We start from the raw sequence: 22,265 nt of genomic DNA, 5'->3' as shown, positions 1-22,265 counted from the left end.
CTATATAGTCAGCTAAAACAAAATAAATAAAATAATCATATTTATTTTTTCTTTGATCTCAGCAGGGCTCAGGATATATGGTTTTCTCTACTTTATTTCCTGGTTGCTAAAATCCCCCAGGGTCTAGGAAGGGCAATTTCCCCTGATGGCCTTTTTCTCACAATGCCCCCTGCCTTAGCCTGCTGTTATACCCCAGGGGCAACAGAATCATAAAATGAAGGTTTGCAATCACACAGATTGGAGTTGGAATCTCAGCTTTACCACATATTCACTGTATAACCTTGAGGAAGTCACTAGGCCTCTCAGCCCCATTCTTTCATAAGTAAAACAAAGATAACAATACCTATCTAGTGGAATTGTGAGTATTAAAAAGAGACAATGCTCATAAATCACACAGAACAATATCTGGCATGCAGAAACTGAAATAAAGGATCTGTATTATTACTATGTAGAACGCCTCTCAGGATCTAGAGTCCCCTTAAACAACTGATTCCTTGACGCTGTACTTCCAGGAACTCTTCTTTCCAAGGACCCACCTCTCCTCTGGCTCTGCCCTTCCCAGGGATTATTAAAGATGTCTAGCTGGGAAGTCTGCCAGCTTAGAGCTGGTTGCTAGGTAGGGAGCCATTCTGCTGAGCCGTCACAAGCAGGCAGGAAGTGGCAGCCCGGACATGGCAGACAGCACACTGGACCAGGTATCAGAAGCCTTGGGTTCAAATTACAGCTTCACCTGTCTATTTTCTACTCGTTTCTCCTATTCTACAATATTTGGGAGACACTGACTTGTAGTTTTGAGGCAGGGTAGTAAGAAGCTAGGAAAATTCTTTGGCTAGTAGAATGGGGAAACAGACAGATAGCTGATTCAAACTGGCTTCATCCAGCACCTACTCAGCTGTCTCCTCCCTTGTATTACCACTTCCTTAAGCATTAAGCTCTCAGGGCAATGAGTTTCTCATCAGCATCAGACAATCTTAGGAACAAAGCCTTGGGCCTGTTGACCGCAGAGACAGAGTTTGGGTCAAACTAGAGATACCATCTAGGCTTCAGTTGTATTTTAGCTCTAATCCCAGAAAGAAGAAAAACCAGACAAAGTGACACCATGGCTGGCATGAGGACCAGATTTAATTACCAATGACCCTCTATAGCACTGACCAATAAGTAGAGAACACAACCATGACTCTATATGTTCACTTTGATGAATCAGCATATTAAAGGACATACCTGGAAAGGTGATGAATGTTCTATTGAGATCCTCCCATGACACCTCCCCTAAAATTCCTGCCTTTAGAAAACAGATAAAAACTCTTAAGACAAAGAACCCAGTGTGTGTTCTCTCTCTCTAGAGCATACTTGTGCCTTCTTTTCTCAGGTGTGTATCTTTGCTTTCTTTCCCTTAAGCTCGAAGTTTCTCCCATGAGACTTGCAACCAGGGCACAGTGGACAGTGGCAGCTCATCCTGGGCTAACCCCTGAACCTGCCTCCAAGTGCCCTTCTTTTGTCTCTGTAACTTGTTTCCTGAGCCCATGCAGCCCAGCTGGCTCACTTCTTCTGCCTCTGTGACTTACTTTTAAAAGACCAAGGCAGCTCTCTGAGGAGCCTGCTCAAATCTTCTCTTCAAGTGTACTTTCACTTTGCATGCTAAATAAACTTCCTCCTGTGGCAGGGTTCTTGGCTCTGAACTCTTCCTTTGCCAAACTCAAGAACTGAGAGCCTACACTGCCCATAACTGTTTTCTTCAGCTGTAACACGGACATAGTAGCTACCTCCCAGAGGCATTGTTACTTATTCAACCAAGTGTATTTATTATGTACAATAAGTTAGACCTTGTGCGAGGAATCAGGAGTAGGAATATAAATAATATTAGGACAGGTACCCTGCCCTTAAAGAGGTAGAGTGTAGAAAAAGACAAGCAAATGAATAAATACAATTTTTTAAGGAATAAACAAGACAAAGAAACTCTGACATAATAACAGTATACTTTCTAGAGACAGTGTATGCAGAAGTTAAGAGCACAGTCTCTGGCTCAGAAGTCAATGAGCCCTGCTTCACATCCTGGCCCCACCACTTACTACATAGATGTGTGCCCTTAATAAAGTCCAGGTGTCTCAGTTTCCTAAGCACAAAGTGGGTGTAACAGACTTATCTCTGGGGGTGCTTATACAGATTAAAGGAGTTAATACATGTCAAGTTTTAGAATAATACTTGGCTTAAGTGCATAAAACATGACTTAAGTGTTCAGTAGAGGTTAGCTATTAACAATTATTATTTACAAGTAAATTCTGCTCCAGTATTCTCAACCCTGAGCGCTAAGTCCCTTGGTAATGGTGTCACTGAGTTGACAGACAACACTAGCTAGAGGTGGGGCAGCCCAACCCCAGATAAGAGAGTGCCAATTTTTATTTTTATTTAAAAAAAATTTTTTTACAGAGACAGAGAGAGGGATAGATAGGGACAGACAGACAGGAACAGAGAGAGATGAGAAGCATCAATCATCAGTTTTTCATTGCAAGACCTTAGTTGTTCATTGATTGCTTTCTCATATGTGCCTTGACCGTGAGCCTTCAGCAGACTGAAGCCATTGACCTTGGGCCAAGTTGGTGAGCTTTGCTCAAACCAGATGAACCCACGCTCAAGCTGGCGACCTCAGGGTCTCGAACCTGGGTCCTCCACATTCCAGTCTAACGCTCTATCCACTGCGCCACTGCCTGGTCAGGTAAGAGAGTGCCAATTTTATGTGTTTATATCCCATACCCAGTAATCCTACTTCTGGAAGAATGAGGTGGGAATATATGTACTAACTTGGGCTGGTGCTTCAAAAAAGCTATATACCGTACTAATATGCATAACATTATCCCATTTTGCTTTTTGAAAGCCTACATATTTGTTGATAAACATGGAAAAAACATTCATATATCATATGATTAAAATTAATTTGAAAAATATTTGGAAGCATGAACCCTAGTGTAAACTATGAAGTTTAAGTGATGCCATGTCCATGTAGTTTCAGCAATTAGAACAAATATTCCACTCTGGCTCTGGACGTCAATAGTGGGAGAGGCTGCGTGGGTGTGAGGACAGGGGACCTGGGAGCTCTCTGTGCTTGCCACTTAGTTTTGCTGTTAACCTAAAACTGCTTTAAAAAATAAAGTATAGCCTGACCAGGCGGTGGCGCAGTGGATAGAGTGTCGGACTGGGATGCAGAGGACCCAGGTTCGAGACCCCAAAATCGCGAGCTTGAGCGTGGGTTCATCTGGTTTGAGCAAAAGCTCATCAGCTTGGACCCAAGCTCACTGGCTTGAGCAAGGGGTTACTTGGTCTGCTGAAGGCTCGCGGTTAATGCACACATTAGAAAGCAATCAGTGAACAACTAAGGTCTTGCAACGAAAAACTGATAATTGATGTTTCTCATCTCTCTCCACTCTTGTCTGTCTGTCCCTATCTATCCCTCTCTCTGACTCTCTCTCTCTGTCCCTGAAAAAATAAAAAAATAAAGTATATTGCCTGACCAGGCAGTGACACAGTGTTTAGAGCATCAGCCTGGAATCCTGAGGAACCAAGTTTGAAACCCTGAGGTCACTGGCTTGAGAGTGAGCTCACCAATTTGAGTGAGGGGTAGCCAGCTTGAGCGTGATAGACATGACCCATGGTCTCTGGCTTAAGCCTATGGTTGCTGGCTTGGGCCCAGGTCCCTGGCTTGAGCAAGGGGTCACTGGCTCAGCTGGAATCCCCCAGTCAAGGCACATATGAGAAAGTAATCAATGAACAACTAAGGTGCTGCAACTATGAGTTAATGTTTCTCATCTCTCTTCTTCCTGTCTGTCTTCTCTCTCTCTAAAATAAATAAATAAAGTATATTAATTAAAAAATATTTAGAGAATACACACAAAACTGTTAACAGTGGTTGCCTCACTAAAAGGGGAGTAGGAGTGAGGGAAACTTGATTATTTTCATGCACATGATATTTGTGTCAACAACATGATTGCACATTATTTTATAATATAGTATTTAAAATTTTATACTTATAAGAAACAAGTGGATATACACTAAACTATTGGTAGTGGTTACTTCTGGGGACCATGACTGGGGTGCAAGTGAGGCACTGCTCATTTTAGTTTAGTTCTGTACAGATTTAATTTATTATAACTTTTGCCTTTTTATAATTAAATTATATATAAAGAGAGAATTAAAAAGAATACTAGCCCAGCCACTACTTGTTTAATCAGCTGCAAATTAAAAACCTAACTGAGATAAAATGTCACTGTCCCAGAGAGGCTGGGCCCAGGACCAGCCACATAATTTGCAAGGCCCAGGGCAAAATGATAATGGGGCCCCCTTTTTAAAAATCATTAAACTTCAAGATGGCAACAGCACAATATTAAACTAAACAGGGTTTTTCTAAGTGCTGGACCCCTAAAAGCAGCCTTGCCTGGCCCCCAGAGCCCACTGCTGCCTTCCTCTTTCAGCACCACAACTTGACAGTGACTCTTCCCAGGGTCTCAGACCTCCAAAAACAAAACCCCCCAAAAATGCATGAGGCACAATCATTTCACTTAACAATAACGCTACTTCTGGCTTTGGATGAGTTTTCGAACTTTTCTTCTCCATCCTCCCCCCTTACTCTGTTACAATCTGCGCTTCTTCGATTTGGCAGCAATCCCAGGCTCTGTGCTGCTGTGTCACTTCTCAGCCCTGAGCAACCATTTCTAGACAAGCAGTGATGTCCCTGTATTGAGGGTGTAAAATGGAGGTGCTGTCAGAACACTGCAGAGGGAGAGCTGTAGGATGAGTGTCACAGGGACAGCCCTCTATCCCCACTGTCCCCACCATATACTTCAATCCCATCCCATTGAATCTAGCAGAAACATTTTGAATCCTGTCCACTGAGTGCCAGGTATTGTATTAAATGCCAGACTATTAAATTGAGTAAATGCTAACATTTTTGCATGCTTACTATAAACTAAGCACTGTGCTAAGCATTTTTGCATGCATTGTCTCATTTAATCCCTGTAGCAACCGACAGTCTTGCATCTTTCACACACTAACAAATTTGAAGCACAATGATTAAGTGGTCCAGCAGGGATCTGAGGCACTGTGCAATGCCATGCTGCCTCCCTTAAGTTCACACAGGAAAAACTGAAACAAACCTGCCCTTTCATCTCTGTCTGTTCTCATACAATTAAGACCAGTCCACCAGAATTACTTAAGAACAGTCCCAAGGCCAGTTCTTTTTACAAAAATGCTGCATTCACCTCCCTTTTTGTCCCATATTTCTAGAGACTCAAAGCTTCCAATCCTTGGTTTGGGGAGAGAAAAGCACTAAGTTCATATATTATAGGTTAATTTTTAAGGATTCATAGACCAAAGAGGGCTCATAGAGCATCTTAAAAACAAACAAACAAACAGGCCCTGGCCGGTTGGCTCAGCGGTAGAGCGTTGGCCTGGCGTGCAGAAGTCCCGGGTTCGATTCCCGGCCAGGGCACACAGGAGAAGCGCCCATCTGCTTCTCCACCCCTCCCCCTCTCCTTCCTCTCTGTCTCTCTCTTCCCCTCCCGCAGCGAGGCTCCATTGGAGCAAAGATGGCCCAGGCGCTGGGGATGGCTCCTTGGCCTCTGCCCCAGGCACTAGAGTGGCTCTGGTCGCAGCAGAGCGACGCCCCCGGAGGGGCAGAGCATCGACCCCTGGTGGGCAGAGCGTCGCCCCCTGGTGGGCGTGCTGGGTGGATCCCGGTCCGGCGCATGCGGGAGTCTTGTCTGACTGTCTATCCCCGTTTCCAGCTTCAGAAAAATAAAAAAAACAAAAACAAAACAAACAAATCTGGTGGCTCTCCACTGACAGGAAATAAAATTCCAAGTCCTTTAGCTAGATTTTTGAGGCCTTATAAAATATGACTTCAATCTACCTTTTTTCTTTTTCTTTTTTCTTTTTTAGGTGAGAGAAGGAAAGATGGTGAGGCAGACTCTCACAACTGGGATCCACCTGGCAACCCATCTGGGGCTGATGCTAGAGTACCAAGCTATTTTTAGTGGCCTTGGCTATCACACTCTGACAGAACTATCCTCAGCACCTGGAGCCACACTTGGACTAATTGAGCCACTGGCTGTGGGAGGGGAAGCAGGAGAGAAGGGGGAGAGGGAGGAGGGGAGAAGCAGATGGTCACTTCTGTGTGCCCTAATGGGGAATCGAACCCGGAATGTCCATATGCCAGGCTGACACTCTATCTACTGAGCTACCGACCAGGGACCAGTATACCCTTCTAATCCCATTTCTCAACAGTCTTCCATCCTACCCCACCCCTCAAATGCACTCAATCCATTCAAACAGCGGAATGATTTTTTTTTTTTTTTAGAACGCATGTATTATTCCCTTTGCCTGGAACTCTCTTCCCTCCCACACCCTACTTGCCATCCTTCAATTCCCATATTATATGTCACATAACCTCTGACCTGGTCCCCTAAATTCCAAATTCCATCTCTGGGTTCCCACAATAGCCAGTTATTCATGGTTACTGAGAGAGGGTTTGGGCCTTGTGAAAACAATTTGGGGGATTCTCTTGGGAAAGACGAACCAGCTTACCACATATACGTGCGGTTTGTTTTTATTACAACAGAGATAGACTCTGAGTCCCATTCAGGACTGAGAAGCCCTGGTGGTTTGTCTCAGCCTCCTTTCTCCTCAATGGCCCTGCCTGTGCAGGGCACTATTATGGTCCTCATCACATGACACTGTAATTATTTCTGTCTTATTTCTTTATATTTCTGTCTCCCCACACAAAGTTATGGGGACAGGTCTGTGTTGCATTTAATATTATATTTGCATCACCTAGAACAGAGATTGGCCTTAATCATGTGCTTAATAAATGCTTGTTTAATGACTATATAGAATGTTTCAACAAAATTCTATATTGAAGCCAAGCCAGGGAAAGTACCCCTGATACTCTAATATTTTACATATGCGTGTGTGTGTGTGTGTGTGTGTGTGTGAGAGAGAGAGAGAGAGAGAGAGAGAGAGAACATATATGAATGATTGAATAAATGAATGGATGAATGAAGATTTTAAAGAGAATGCTGCTAGTGGTGGTTTAAGGTGGAGTTCTACAGACCTGCCTATGAAGTAGGTTTAGTGAGAATCTTCACAGAGCCCTTCAAATCCTAACCATTTAGAAGGCTAATATCCTGGAGGTAAAGTGGCCCCGGGTGAGAAAGGACCAAAACAACTACCTTGTGTCTCTAAATCCCTAGATTTAGAGAGAGCATATTGAAGAACACATCCTACTTTAAAAAATTTCACCAAGGCAAATATTTAGAATTAATTTATACTTGGTCCAAGAGAGAGAAATTGACATGACACTGATCACTAACTAAACATAATGTCATTCACTGCGGACTACAGGGACAGCAGATTTATGGACACCTTGGGGACACAAGGAGCCTACAGGAGATGCTGGACTCCAAGGAAGCTCTTTCATGGTTTCATGCCTAATTACTCTGAGGCATGAGCGATTATTTATTTTCCAATCAGAGCTGCTGAGAGTGCTGAGAAACTCTAGGCTTTGGAGGTGCTAGACTGGATTTCAAAGAGGTAATTAGTATGAGAATAGGTTTGCTATGCAAAATGCTCCTAGAAAGCAAACAAACAAATCCTGAGTACATGTACATCCATAGAATTGGCACCAAACAACCCTTACCCCTGACCCCTGACCCTGACACAGGATGCATCATTGAGGAAAAGCAAATGCGGTTTAAGATTACTGACTGAAGTACCTCCTCTGTCCTGCTTCACACAATCCTCAACACACACATGCACATCGATCAGGCTCTGCACTTCCTCCTTCAGGGAAGTCCTGCATATAAATTTTACCTTGCTCTCACCAAGACACATATACTAGATGCACACAGGACAGGCAATATACATTGCCCCTGTTTCCCGGCATCATTCTGGCAGCAGTAACTTGTCTGCTAGCTGCCAGGCCCTTTAATTGACTCCATTCAGATTAGTTTATGGATGCTTCAAAGAGTACTGTTTTCTCCTGACTATTTCCCAACTTTTAGAAAAATACTCTTAAGCCCTGACAGAACAATATCTCTTATCTCTTAATAATACAGTGGGAACCATTTTCCTCTTGTCTCCACATTTCCACCCCTACCCATAGAGAAGGGAACACCCACCAAACCAATACTTCCATCCTGTAGGGGTAGGTTAGGGAGGGATCTCCTCCCTTCAGTTCCACTTCTTTAGTTAGCTCCAACAGTCACTATTCCTTCATGACACATCTCTAATTCTCTTTCTGTTTTCTAGCTCAGACTGTTTGGTAATCAAACCAGGGCAGTTCTCCCTCCTCACCAAAGGAGAGGTCTGCCATTCTTTATTCTCTTTGCTGTGTTTGGGAGGTTGGATGCCCTATTCTATTCTCCAGACCATCTTTATCAATAATAAACCTGAGTCTGAACTTGGTTCCCTCAGTTAGCTCCTTGCATCTACTCTTAACTAGTTAGAATTTGGAGGGAAAGCAATTTGATTAGTCTTCACCAAACTTCTGACAATTAATAGCCTTCAAAAAGCATTTAGAGTTTTGTTCATGCTGATTACACCATTTTCCTAGTCCTAATATGCACCGTATTTTACCTTTACCTCTACTGAAATTTACACACACACAGATACACCCAGCCATCTCTGCCTGAACAGGAAAAATCTTGTGGTAGAAGAATAATGGTCTCTCAAAGATGCCCATGTCCTTATTCCTGGAACTTGTGAAAATGTTATGTAATACGACAAAGGGAACTTTGCAGATGTGATCCCAAAACAGAGACATTATCCTGGATTATCCAAGTGGGCCCAATGTCATTTCAAGGGTTCCTATAAGTAAAAGGGAGGAGCTAGGAGAGTCAGATTCAGAAAGAGATTTGCAGATGCTCTGCTGTTGGCTCTGAAGATGCAGGAAGGAGTCAGGAGCCCTGAAATGCAGGCAGCCTCTTAAAGCTTGAAAGGCAAAGAAACGACCCTAGAACTTCCGTAAGGAGTGCAGCCCTGCTTGTGCTTTGGTTTTAGGCCAGTCAAACCCATTTTGAACTTCCGATTGCCAGAACTGTAAGTTAATAAATTTATATTGTTTTGAGCCATGTAGTTTGTGGGCATTGGTTACAGCAGCCCGAGGAAACTAATGCAGATTTTGGTACCTGCAAGTGAGGTGTCCTTCACCTGGTGTGTAGGGACAAAATAACAGTAGTGTTTTAGTTAAGTGTACATGATTCAGCATCAGAGAGACGGGGGTTCAAATACTGCTTTTGCCCTAGTACTTATTAACAAATTCAACAAATATTTATTAAGCACCACTGTATGCTACACACCTTGCTTGACACTGGAAATATAATGGTGACCAAAAAATACCAACTGTGAAGAAGTCATTTAATGGGGGGTAGCAGGGCCAAGTATACAGTGACGGAAGATGATTGTACTTTGGGGGATTGGCACACAATGCAACATACAGATCATATACCATAGAGATGACACCTGAAATCTATATGATCTTATTAACCAATGTCACCCCATTAAATTTAATAATGAAATAAAAAATAAAAATATTTTTAAAATATAAAAGAAGTCACTTAATTTCTGAGCCTCAATTTTCTTATTTAAAACATAGGAATAATAATAATATATTTCTCTCGTATTTAAGTAGGCAATGCATGTAAAGTGCATATTACAGTTCTCAATAAATAGTAGCTATTATTAAGTCTTTCTTTCTCTTGTTCTTTTTTTTAAAAATTTTATTTATTCATTTTAGAGAGGAGAGAGAGAGAAGGGGGGAGGAGCAGGAAACATCAACTCCCATATGTGCCTTGACCAGGCAAGCCCAGGATTTCAAACCAGCAACCTCAGCATTTCAGGTTGATGCTTTATCCACCTGCATCACCACAGGTCAGGCCTTTCTTTCTCTTGTTCTAAAATACTATTTCTACAATCCAGGAGGCAAGAGCACAGGATTTAAAGACTCTGAAACTTCAACAGCAAAGACTGTTCCACTAATAGAAACACACACGCATCCTTGCTAACTGGTGTTGGCTGAGAGAAGGAAACTTCTATATTCCATGGCTTGTCATCAAATACAAAGCCAAGCTCGCAGGCACAAACATGTCCAGCTTTGGCCTGGTTACATAACTGGTGATGCTCTTCTCCCTCCCAAACTCTCTGATGTGCAGCTTGGTGTGCACCTACATAAATTATTCATACTGGCTGAGGTTGCCAGTCTTGCCACAGACCTTATGGTGACCCCAGTGATTAAGTCACACATATGTTCTTGGGTAAGACAGTATCTATGATGCAGAGTCAGAAGAGAGAAGACTTGAGGAATGTCACCTCACTACTCAGCTGGGACCATAATGTCACCAAGAGCAACAGCTCTGGACACAGGATTGACCCAATGTTGGAAGTAAGTTGTAGTTGGCAGACTTTCTTGGACCACCAACAATACACTTGTTTGTTCAGACCTTCCATACAGAACAGGTCTTATGTATTTTTAAGTTTGTTTGGTTGTTGTTACTTTCAGTAGCAGCTGTAACCTGGAGTCCCAGGGCGCCCCGTTTGGGACTCAGCAGGCAAGGGCACAGCTCTAGTATCAATTAACTTCCATCATTTCTGCTTTCCTGTGGGTCCAAATTTGGTTCCTAAAAGTTACCCTTTCATATCCTAACCTTTCAGACTTATACTTTTTGAGTCCGACTTCTACAAAGCTCTCAATTTCCTGTTTTAATACCAGCACAAACATCCTCCCCCACTCCTGCTTATTTCCTTCCGGATTGCCATTCTCTGCCTGTCCACTCCGTTGGAGGCAGACCTTCCAGACAGGGCTGCTGCTGAGGAAGCTATTGGTCTCACTGAGACCTGTGTGGAACAGCACTGATCTCCTCCCCTCCATTTTCTGACTGTGGGTAACAAACTCCGAGTGCTGGGGCAGAGCAAGGCTCTTGTGCAATCCACATGCTCACTCCCAGGCTCCTTGGTAATGAGCTTTCTTCTATGACCCTTCCCTAGAGGCCCCGAGTTTCCAGCGGTGCTTGACCTGAATATGTTTCTCCAGATTATGCAATGACCTTCTCAACTGCAAAGTTGACTGCCTCTGTGAAAATGAACTTTTCAAGTTCTTTTAGAATCTGGGCAAAGTTCCTCTAAAAATATTTGTCATTAAAGAGTCTCACTGTTGCTGGGGACAGGCTTTTACTTCCTGTTTACTAGAATCAATTATGCTGAGGGCAATGGGCTGCAACTGCAAAGCTTAAAGGGTTACAAACTATCACTATTCCTCTGCCCTTGACCCAGGTCATACATACATAGGTCCTTCTTGTCCAAGCACCTCCCAGGGAGAAGCTCCAAGTCCACTAATTCCAACAATTCAAACAATCTTTCCCACAGAATAAAGTGTGGACTCCCACCCTCCTCCTCCCCTTCCCCACAAAGCACTCAAACACATGGGGAGCCTATTATCTTCAAGCTAAGCCAGATGGCAGAGTTGGTGACACCCTTCCTTGACCTTTTATAACACTAGGATCTTGCCTAGAGAACCTGAATTTTCCTTTTCATAAGAGGCTTAAAGAGTCAGCTACACCCTGGCCAGTTGGCTAAGTGGATGGAGCATTGGCTCAGCATATGGACATCCTGGGTTTGATTCCCTGTCAGGGCACACAAGAGAAGTGACCATCTGCTCCTCTCTCCTACCCTCTCCCTCTTATCTTGCTTTCCCTCTCCCACAGCCAATGGCTCAATTGGTTCGAGCATCAGCCAGGCACTGAGGATAGCTCAGTTGGTCTAAGTGCATAAGCCTCAGAGGCTAGAAATAGCTCAGTTGATTCAAGCATCAGCCCCAGGCAGGAGTCTGTCTCACTATCTCTCCTCCTCTCACTTGATATTAAAAAAAAAAAAGCTAAAAAACAAGGTGTATAGAGAAAGCTAGAAGGAAGGGTAACTTGGAAAAACTCCTGTCCCATGCAACACTCCTACACAAAGACAGGTGAGGAGTATTATTTTTCCAAGACATACTCAAAATTTATTTCTCATGATGCAGTTGTCAGGGGTCGAACTGTACTGCTCCAGTGGTACATTAGAGGGATCAATGATCCCGAAGGAACTGTAATGAGTCTCCATTTCCCGAGCCTGCATTAGCAGCTTCACTGCATCTGTGGGATTTGAAGGGAACTGCCGCCTAAGGGAACAGTTCCTGCTGCTTTTCTCGCTCAGCCCAGGAGCCTATGAACAAGGGCACATGGGACTGAATTCTCAGGAGGCACATGATCTCTGTTTTGGGCCACTGTTAGCGAAGAAATGCATTTATTATGCTTCATGGCCCCAGCCATGACTGCATTCTGCCCAGGGCTACCAATTCCAGAAGAGTTGATGTAGGAAAAATGAGAGAGGTGCATGAACTGAAACACAGAGAGAACGAACTCTCTCAGAGTCTATTTATTAAACAGAAATGTTTAATTTCAGAAAAACTCAGAAAGTCTTCACTCTAGTTGTTTATCTCCATGACCATTACAAATAGAAAGTGCCAGTTTTCTTCTAAGAAGAAGATGAAGAAAGTCAGAGATGGATGGATGGAACTAGCACATGGCTTAAGCATCATGGCTTCTCCTCGGTAGAGATTTCTAATCTCCCTCCCACACTGTCTTGCTCTCTCTCCCTCCAGAGCAGGTCAGAATACGCAAGAAAGCTACAGAGAGAAATCCAGCAAACATGATGAGCTCCATACCCCACAAAGTAAACGTGAATCTAAAGGACCCAACTTTCCTCAGCTGGAGACCCACGAGCCACGCCGGCACTACTGGGCTGTGAGATGCAAGCCAAGAGTGAGGACACTGGACAGGAGGAAGCTGCCCGACCCACAGAGATCCATGATCTCATTTTTTTTGCCTAATAAGGATATGCACACACCTCCCAGGACCACCATTGCCATGACAACAGCAGAACTTAAGAGTGAGCAGGTTAGTGGAACAGCCCGTGATTTCTAAATTCTCAAACAAGGCCCGAGGCTGCACTCGCTCCTCACTCATGAAGTGGAAAAACTCGTGTTGGCAGTTCTCCTAAATGGATTCCAAAAAATCTTACGGATCGTGGCTTATTTCTGGGGAAGAGTCAGAGATGGAGTCTGCTCCATCTCTGCATCATAAGAAATATATACATTTTGAGTGTGTCTTGTGGAAAAATAATACACCTCACTCGTCTTGTGTAAGAGTGTTGCATGGGGAGCTGATTTTGTCAGAGGGGCAGGAATCCCAGAGACAATTAAGAGCCCGAACCCTCCTTTAAAAGTAGGACACCTTAGCTCTGTCCATTTTCCACAGAGTAAAGAGATTTGGCAAACCAGGGCAACAACATCCTCCAAGGACACAAACAGGCACTTTAAAAAAATCTTCTGTATAATAGAGCCTTCCCACAGAAATAGCTCTGAACTCAGACCTACATTTTGAAGCTGAAAGATCAACTCACACCTTGAAAACAATCATAGAACTAGCTACCATGTATGTGTATGCATTATCTCATTTATTTCTTGCAACAACCCTATAAAGTAGACATGTCTGTCATCTCCATTTCACAGAAGAAGAAACTGGGAATCAAAGAGTGAAGCAATAGTCCCGGGCACATACAACTGCTGAGTGGCAGAGCCAGACCCCAAAGGAAAGTTACTGTGACCCAGAGCCTGAGCTTAGTGATTCTTTCTCTGCTGTGGGAAGAGGCGTTATGCTTCTTGCAAGAATCACAGGCTGATGCTTCCTTGCACGGTTGCTGAGCCTCCAAAGATATCAGACAACCATAGAATATTCTCTTTCAACTCTATCTAAACCAGTTCATAAACTATAGGGCACATCAGTATCACATAGAAGGCTTGTTAATATAGATGGCTGGGCCCCACCCTGAGAATTTCTGGTTTGGTAGTATTGTTAGTGCTGCAGCTCTGGGAGCCATCCTCTGAGAACCACTGCCTCATCACTCGCTAAACTAAGGTTCTCCAACAAAGCCTCATCTCTGCAGTTGCCTCACCTACCTAATTAATCTCTCATTGTTCAGTCCTGGATCCCCTGGGGTGTTGCTCGACAAGCTATAAAGATATCTTTGACAGGGCTGCGTGTTTGGGAATTCTCTGAGCTCTTTTGAAAAAGAATAGCTCCCACTTCAAAAACAACTTACTTTTGCTTTAGGTAAGTCCTGAGATCCCACAAAATGTAGAAAGGAGTCTGGAAAAACCAGTGAGAGACAGTAAAGCAGCCTGGGGCCCTGGAGCCAGACCAGCTTTCTCTAAGGCAGGGGCAGTTGTTTTCATAACCCCTTGGGATTCTCTCTAGGAACTAATCATAAGAGGGCACTTGTTAAAACTGCTTCAGAGCATTCACATTGAGAAAGTCTGAGTTGTAAATGGGAATGACTGGCCCTTTAATGCCCCTCTCCCCAAAGCACGTTCTTCCATCTGGAGAAGGGGCCAGACTGTACGCCCTGCTTCGAAAGAAGTAAGAAGCCCTAAGAAGCCCCATGGTTCAGGTATGCTCACACAGAGAGGCTCGAGAAAGGAGCCAGTAATCAGGCTTAATGGATTTAATGCCTGACTTGTTTATCCTGCAGGAAACATCACCTGGTGGTGTTCCCATTGATCCCCTCTGGAAAGGATATCTGATCCTAGGCTTTTGTGGACTGTAAAAATAAATGAACAGTTTAGTGACAAAGCAAAAGAATTCATCAATGGAGGAAAAACAATCCCAAGAGTTCTCTCTCTCTTTATGCCCATGACTGCTGCTGTGATGGGGGTTAGTCTGAGAAGGTGGAAGTTGATGAGGTCCAGACACAAGTGTAAGGAGACGCAACTGCACCTTCATCACAAAGCACCGAAGGACAACAGGTTCAGTGAAAGGCGGGGTCTACTAAAAACAACTGAGTTTTTTGAAGCATTTTCCTTTTCTTCAGGCAGAACTAATAAATCCTCCTCGTTTCATCCCCAAGGAGGTGGCTGGAGCTGGTGGTGACTGGATTGTATAGAAGTCAGGATGGCCCAGAAAACCTTAAGAGAGTCTGTATTTGGGCCTGGAAATGAGAACTATTGAATTCTGGCCACCAGGTTATCAGCCAAATCTAGCCACATCATAGATTGCTCAAAAGTATCCCAGAAAAAAAAGGAGTAAAAAGATTAAACATCTGTTAATATTATATGTCAAGCACTATATTCAGCTCTTTCTTCTTTAGTTCTCATGGCGACTTGAAAAAATAGCTGTGATTATTACATCCAACTTACAGGCGAGGTAATTAAGAATACATGAGTTTAAGTCATTTGCTAACTCTCACCCAGCAAGTAAGTTTGAATTTGTGATTCAGTACAGATCTGATGTCACATCATAATCTTAATCTTTATGTCATATGCCCTCCAAACAGGGCAGAACATATTTTGAGTCCTAAAACCTAAAAGCACCAAAGGACAGAGTAGAAAGCCAAGGAACAGCTCTTTAAGTTCATATCATTGGTGCAGAGGTATGTTGAAAAGTATAGTTTGGCTACCCATGGAGTAACTGGAAGATGTAAGCTCTGTCCAGCTCTGTCCAGAGTCAGCAGCCAATCACAGTCCTAGAGAAAAGGGATTATACAAGAGGGATGGAGACAGCAGGGAAGGGAAACAATGGAAACTTCTTCCCTATCTTTTGTTAAGATGGGTTCCTAGCATTCTTCTGAATCTGAAGGAGAGGCTTGGGCCAGAAGCTAATAAACTAATCATTAGACAGTTCCTATTTCACATTTGCCTAGGAATACACACCAAGTAGCATCACTGATGAAAGGGAGAAAGTATTCAAAGTCAGTTCTTGGCTCACAGGGCTGACCTACAAGCCTCCACGAGTACCAGAAAACCCTGACATAAAGGTAGCAGGGCATGACTTCATGTGGCTGTTTTATTAGGCAGTTCTCACCTTTCCAGATGCCACCCCATCCAGATGTCCTTGGCCTCTAAAACCACTTGCTCCTCCATCATTTTTTCACTCCATCGTTGGCACTGGTGCTGCCGATTTGTCAATGAATGTTCTTCCCCTTGCCATCTGGCAATATTAGCTTTCTAATGAATTGCCTTCACTTACTCATTTGTTTTTTGGTTGTTGTTTTTTTTTTGACAAATGTGACTTTCAGTTGAATCATGCAACATTCATAAATAGCAAATGCTGGCTGATTAGAATCACTGAAAGCCCTTCGAGTTGCCAGCAAAAATGGACTGCACATGTTCCTTGGATAGCTTAATCATCTGAAAGGCACCTGGTTATTTTGGAAAAGTACTTTTTACACACAAACTTATGTCATCTCTTATGTATGTGGGTATGTATCTGAATTTGGATGAATTCTTGGAAGCCAGCCATGCTCTGAATATAAGTACTAGATATACTTGGCTTTGAAGCAAAATACACTTGGGTTTGAATCCTATTTCTGCCACTTACAAACTTCTGCCACATGAGCCTGGGTATGTTTTTTAAGCTCTCTGTTCTCTAGTTTCTCACATGTAAAATAGATATACTAAATCCCTTGCAAGATTGTCATGGCAAAGAAATGAGATCACACATGTTATGTGCTTGGCACAGAGTTTGGGGATATTATGGCTCAATAATTTGTTAACTATTGTCATCATCATGAGGTTCTATTCATAGAGGATTATAGTAGACACCATTTGCAGTCTCCATAGTCCTTCCTTTCTAAAAACTGTCACAGGATGAGCCACCAAAGCCACATTTTTATTATATGATAATGCTTTAGTGGTTGGACAAGAATAAGGAAACTAAGGAAATATGACTGGAAGCAATTTTTCTACACCCACCCAACCATTGGGTTCTTTTTTTTTATTTTATTAAGTGAGAGGTGGAGAGGCAGATAGGTTCCGCACATGTGCCCCAAGTGGGATCCACCCGGCAAACCCAGCCGAGCTATACTGCTCACAAAATTTAGGGGTTATTTCAAAATAAATATGGAGCAATAAAATATCTCCTAATTTTTGTGAGTAGTGTATTTTAGTACCTGAGGCAAGGCCATGGAGCCATCCTTGGCACCCAGGGCCAACTTGCTTGAACCATTTGAGCTGTGGCTGCAGAAGGGGAAGAGAGAGAAGGGGAGGGATGGAGAAGCAGGGGGTCACTTCTACTGTGTGCCCTGACCGGGAATCAAACCTCGGACTTCCACATGCCTGCCCAACAACCTACCCTGAGCCAACCATCCAGGGCACCATTGGGTTTTTGATTCAGCCTGGAAGATTCTCTTTTTCTGAAAGTTTGAATTAGGAATTGGTCTCCACTGATCATCTGAACTAAGGAACTGTGAGGCAGTCATGTTTGGCACTGAGCATGGTAAGGCAGTAAAGGTCAGTCTGCAGGATGATGTAGCAGTGCAGAGAGAGGTAGGTCTGGCTTTGACTTTAAGTCAAAGAGAGTGGTGCCTTCATTCTGATAACTTTCTACTTCCATGAAAAACCCCATTCCATCTCTCTGTCATCTATCTATCTATCTATCTATCTATCTATCTATCTATCTATCTATCATCTCCCTTCTTTTCACTATTGTGAATGGGTTTGCATTGTCTTCAACCAAAAGATCTTTGCTAAGTGTCATCTCTGCACACAAGGCCATGAGTCTCTGTGAAACTCAGAGAATCTAAGCATTTGAAAGTTACCTGGTTATTTTTAGAAAATTACATACACACGTGTGCACATGTGCATGCACACATACACCCTTTATGTTATCTGTTTTTAATCCTGAAAGACACTAAGAAGAAAATAAAAATAATCATGTATGTAATGAAAAGTAGAATAAATAATTAGGGAGTCATTAACATTCCTGGTCTCCTCAAAACAGGCCATCTGATCGCTTTCCAGAACCCAAGCAAGAAGGGAGAGACCCTGGGGCTTTACCTGGTGTCGCACTGGATGCTGTTGGCCACTGCTGATCAGGCCCTCCTGGACCAGCCCGTAGAATGCCAGCTTCCTCCAAGTGCACAGAGCTGAGTAAACACACAGACCAAAATAACATTTAGATCATAAATACCTTCCTGGGTCTCCGTCCACCCTCAGAAAGTGCTTATACCTCTGGAGGCAGGGCTGCAGCCGACACATCCTACCCATGCTCCAACAGAAGCAATTACTGCTGAGCAGTCACCTTGCAGAAACTGCAAAAGCATCGCTGTCTTACTGCTTGTGATATTCAGGCAATGGACATATTTTATCTTTATGGCAATTCTGGTTTTCATTAATGCCATGGTGTTCATTTAATCTAACTGGAAACCCATCAGAGTGCTAATGCTGTTTTAACATCTTAATGCTTAAGCAGGTGAGGAGGGCTTGTTCTCAAAAGCCCAAGCCTCTCTTGCTGGTTCCCTTGTTTCTGGATTCTTTATAGCAAAGAGAGAAACATAAAAAAATTATTTGCTAGTAACTGTCACATTATTCCAGTTTAGCTACTTGATTAATTCTTAACCTTATATTCTGTTTTACTCTTTCTGTATCTTTTATTTATAAGTAAATTCCCTCACACACATTTAGAGAGTAGAGGAAGCTTAACACCACTATTCACAGATCCCAGCTCAGAAGAGATAAATTCAGCATGAAATATGGCAAGAGGTGAGACATGAACTGGGAGACCATTTAAGGCAAACAGAGACGGAACATAAACTGTTCAAGTGTGAGGAGAACATCGTAGTCATTTGTGTATATCTGATGCTTGCACATATTAGAGCCTCAAATATTTGTTGGATGGATGAAGGAAAGAACAAATGGGACCCTATGCATAAATATCATCACCAAAATTAGAGGACTCTTTTACACTAGGCATTGGTTCATCCTGCAAATTAAGTTGCTAAAGTAAAACTTACACTAATATTTGAAGGGGTTATATGACACAACAGGTAAACAAACTTCAACTATTGTGAGGGAAGGCCATTAAAACGTTCATATTCTCTTACTCTTTGAAATTTCAATCACTGAGCTCTGTCTTATTGTTATTATTTATTTCACCCACACCCTAGAATCTTCTCTTTTTCCCAAATATTAATATCTTTCAAGTGTTCTTGGATTCTAGCAGCAAATTATATGGGTCCAATCACATCCATTCTGAAGATGTAACTACCCTAGAACCAGCTCAGCTCAAAGCAGAATTTTTAAAGAAACAGTAACATAATGTCTGAGGCTGGAAAGACCAAGAAGCCAAGCACATGTGTGAAAAGAATGAGTATTATTTATGCTCACAACTTTAATATGTGGTCACTGTACTACATTGTGAGTAATCGATTATATCTGCTTTAATTTTTATTTCCTTTCTTATTCTACTTAAATATCATATCTTTTTTTTTTTTTTTTTTTTTTTTTTTTGCATTTTTCTGAAGCTGGAAACAGGGAGAGACAGTCAAACAGACTCCCACATGCACCTGACCGGGATCCACCCAGCACGCCCACCATGGGGCAACGCTCTGCCCTCCAGGGGGTGATGCTCTGCCCATCCTGGGCGTCGCCATATTGCGACCAGAGCCACTCTAGTGCCTGGGGCGGAGGCCAAGGAGCCATCCCCAGCGCCCAGGCCATCTTTGCTCCAATGGAGCCTTGGCTGCGGGAGGGGAAGAGAGAGACAGAGAGGAAAGCGCGGCAGAGGGGTGGAGAAGCAAATGGGTGCTTCTCCTGTATGCCCTGGCCGGGAATCGAACCCCGGTCCTCTGCACACTAGGCCGACGCACTACCGCTGAGCCAACCAGCCAGGGCTAAATATCATATCTTAATTGAAACCAGAATACAAACACATTTGGCAATTTTTATTTAAAAATGGGATAAGGATGTAATGTATTTTAGAATTTCAATTTAAATGTGGTTTTTAAGGTGCATCTCATCATTTTGGTGCTTTTCAGGTAAAGCACTAATTCTATCAGGAATGTGTTGGTATGGTAAACCCTCCTTTTTCCTGTTGTGTAGCTCCACCACAGTAGCTCAGATGCAGGCAGAAGCATAAACTGGTCTCTAATAATCATAAAAAATTCTTCTGATATCTCCTTTTATGGCATCTGCATAAATGTCTCTGGCCTAAAATTATGATCCAGGTTCCAATGTAACATCTCACCAAGCCAACTACCAATCTTCAGCTCCTTGACTGATTGCTTCTCATTCAAAAATAGCAGCCAGTAGGATTTCTGCTCAATTTGTAACAGCATGCTTAAGAATATGTTAATTTATTTTAATTTAATGCATGTTTAATGGACTAAAATTAAATTTTCATCAAGTCAACACATACTTGGTAAGTTTTCTCTTTGGAAATTGGTCTAGGTTTGGTGAAGATCAACTTAAGATTTGCCCAGATATTTTGAGGGGCTTAAGTTTGAAGTTTTTTTCTTCTTTTTAAAGCAAAATCCTTTTTGGTGGTAGTGATCATTAGTTTTTTCGCCCTCTCTATTCAGTTTCCAAAGACACTCACAAATAATGAATCTTTTCTTTGGACCCATGGCATAGATACGAGATCAGCTCTGGGGATAATGGTTGTTAATCAATTACTGTCAAAGAGACAAAGTAGAGAAAGCAAAATTATATTTAATCAGAGTCTTAGAGTAATACTATTACTCTAGATTAATTTAAAGTCAGCTAGATTTGGTCTCCAGATATTTAATAAAGGCCCATCACGTGGCTCATCCTCCGAAGAGCCCATGCCATTGATGGCCATAAGGCAGTGACAAGATGGAAAAGATAAAAAGACTCTAACAGGGGTGAACATGAACAAGAATAATTATCAAAATTGTGGTTGATAGGCTATAAAAGTCAACGTGTGATAGAAAACCAAGGTAGACAACAAGTACTTACACATTACACAATATACTCAAGTCCAAAAGTGTCAGCATTAAATACAGGTTTTAGGTTGGAATTACTTCCTTATAGAAATTCTGATGAGAGGAAGTGCACAGCAGCCTGCCTCTGTGACCTTATAGGAGACTTCTTTGCCAGCACTTGAGAAGCATTTGGCACTGATCACTTCCAATGTTTCAAGGAATAGACACAGAGACAAAAATAATTGCACTCCCCTGGCAAAGTGTCTAAGGCTTCTTCGTTTTGACAGCTGCTTCCGGCCTACGGAGACATAGTTTATCTGAGCCAAACCAAGTTCAAGTTGCTTCTGAGTGAATAAAGGAGAAAAATACATACCTGTGCATTCCTGCTCTCAGGGAGGCAGAGTAACGCCAGTCAGGATTGGGCTGTCGTGGCTGCAAAATCACAAAGGTGGTTTGTGTTAATATGGCCAAACAACAGTCTCCCAGTAATGATGTTCATTGATTAGTTGTTTCTTAAATATTTCCCTATATCGATAAAAAGTACTGAAGAAGCCATTTCAAGTGCAACTCTAAGATGATATCCATATATAATATATAGTATTGAAGGAGAAAATGAAATTAGCCCATCAAGGTCCTTATGGAGGCTAAGTATCACGGTAAGCCAGATTTAATGATGCAGTGAGGACCAACTCTGGCTTCACCTTGCCCAAAACAGGTCTGTGATCTTAAAGCACTGGGGAAGGGCAAGTCTATTTTGAGACGGGAACAGCTATTGTTGTTTTGCTCTCAAATGCCCCATTAAGGGACCATCCCCGATTTGGTATTCCAGCTGTCATGGGACACATGTTCCCAGAAGTTCTGCTGGTCTGGCTAGACTGCAGAGCACTGCGATCTGCTGCTGGCTTTGCAGACTGCAGCACATCTGACCCAGGACGGATGTGCCCCGTTGTAATGCCAGCAACTGATAACCACCTTGTCTGCTGATTGAAGAGGGGTGCTAGGAAGAGGAAAACAAACCACGGCAGGGTCTGACCTTGCTTTGCTACATAATCTTTTTCGTAAGATTGTGTTTGTTCCTGCTCCTCTGAGTGCTTTGCCTCCTCACTCAATTACTGTTCACTGAGCTCTCATTGAAACACAGGGAGTAGCTGACACCTAAGAAGCAGCTGACTCATTCTGCACCAGCAGTGAGTTGGAGAGATCTGTTGCCCTGTGTCTCCAAACTGTCAATCCAAAGTGGAGGGGACAAAGAAAAATATGGGCACCTACATATTGTTCAGGGAGTTATGTGCTACTCAGGAATCAGTGGGGACAAAAATCAATGACTATCACCATCTTATATCAATTAGCAAAAGTCTTATATGAAAAACCTGTGATAGATGTTCCTCTCAATGGGTTTTCACGGGCAAAGATTAAAGTGGCCCTGTCACTAAATACTGAGACCTACTTGAGTGAAAAGATGAGAGACAGACAGA

The 22,265-nt window shown here is 42.7% G+C and overlaps 1 protein-coding gene across 8 annotated transcripts in view; it reads right to left on the bottom strand.

The window, feature by feature from the left end:
- Positions 1-22,265, bottom strand: part of LOC136333502 (protocadherin alpha-11) — a 269,335-nt gene that overhangs the window by 10,163 nt on the left and 236,907 nt on the right. For all 8 annotated transcript variants that reach the window (XM_066272729.1, XM_066272730.1, XM_066272728.1 and 5 more), the window contains exons 2-3: positions 21,164-21,222; positions 17,906-17,994 (exon numbers count right to left, since the gene is read on the bottom strand). In XM_066272729.1, coding sequence (XP_066128826.1) covers positions 17,906-17,994; positions 21,164-21,222 — 148 coding nt within the window. The remainder of the gene's footprint in view (positions 1-17,905; positions 17,995-21,163; positions 21,223-22,265) is intronic.

This window comes from Saccopteryx bilineata, chromosome 4, assembly GCF_036850765.1.
Source record: "Saccopteryx bilineata isolate mSacBil1 chromosome 4, mSacBil1_pri_phased_curated, whole genome shotgun sequence".
In the NCBI taxonomy this organism is placed as follows: Eukaryota; Metazoa; Chordata; class Mammalia; order Chiroptera; family Emballonuridae; genus Saccopteryx; species Saccopteryx bilineata.
This window is presented reverse-complemented; position numbering and strand designations above follow the sequence as displayed.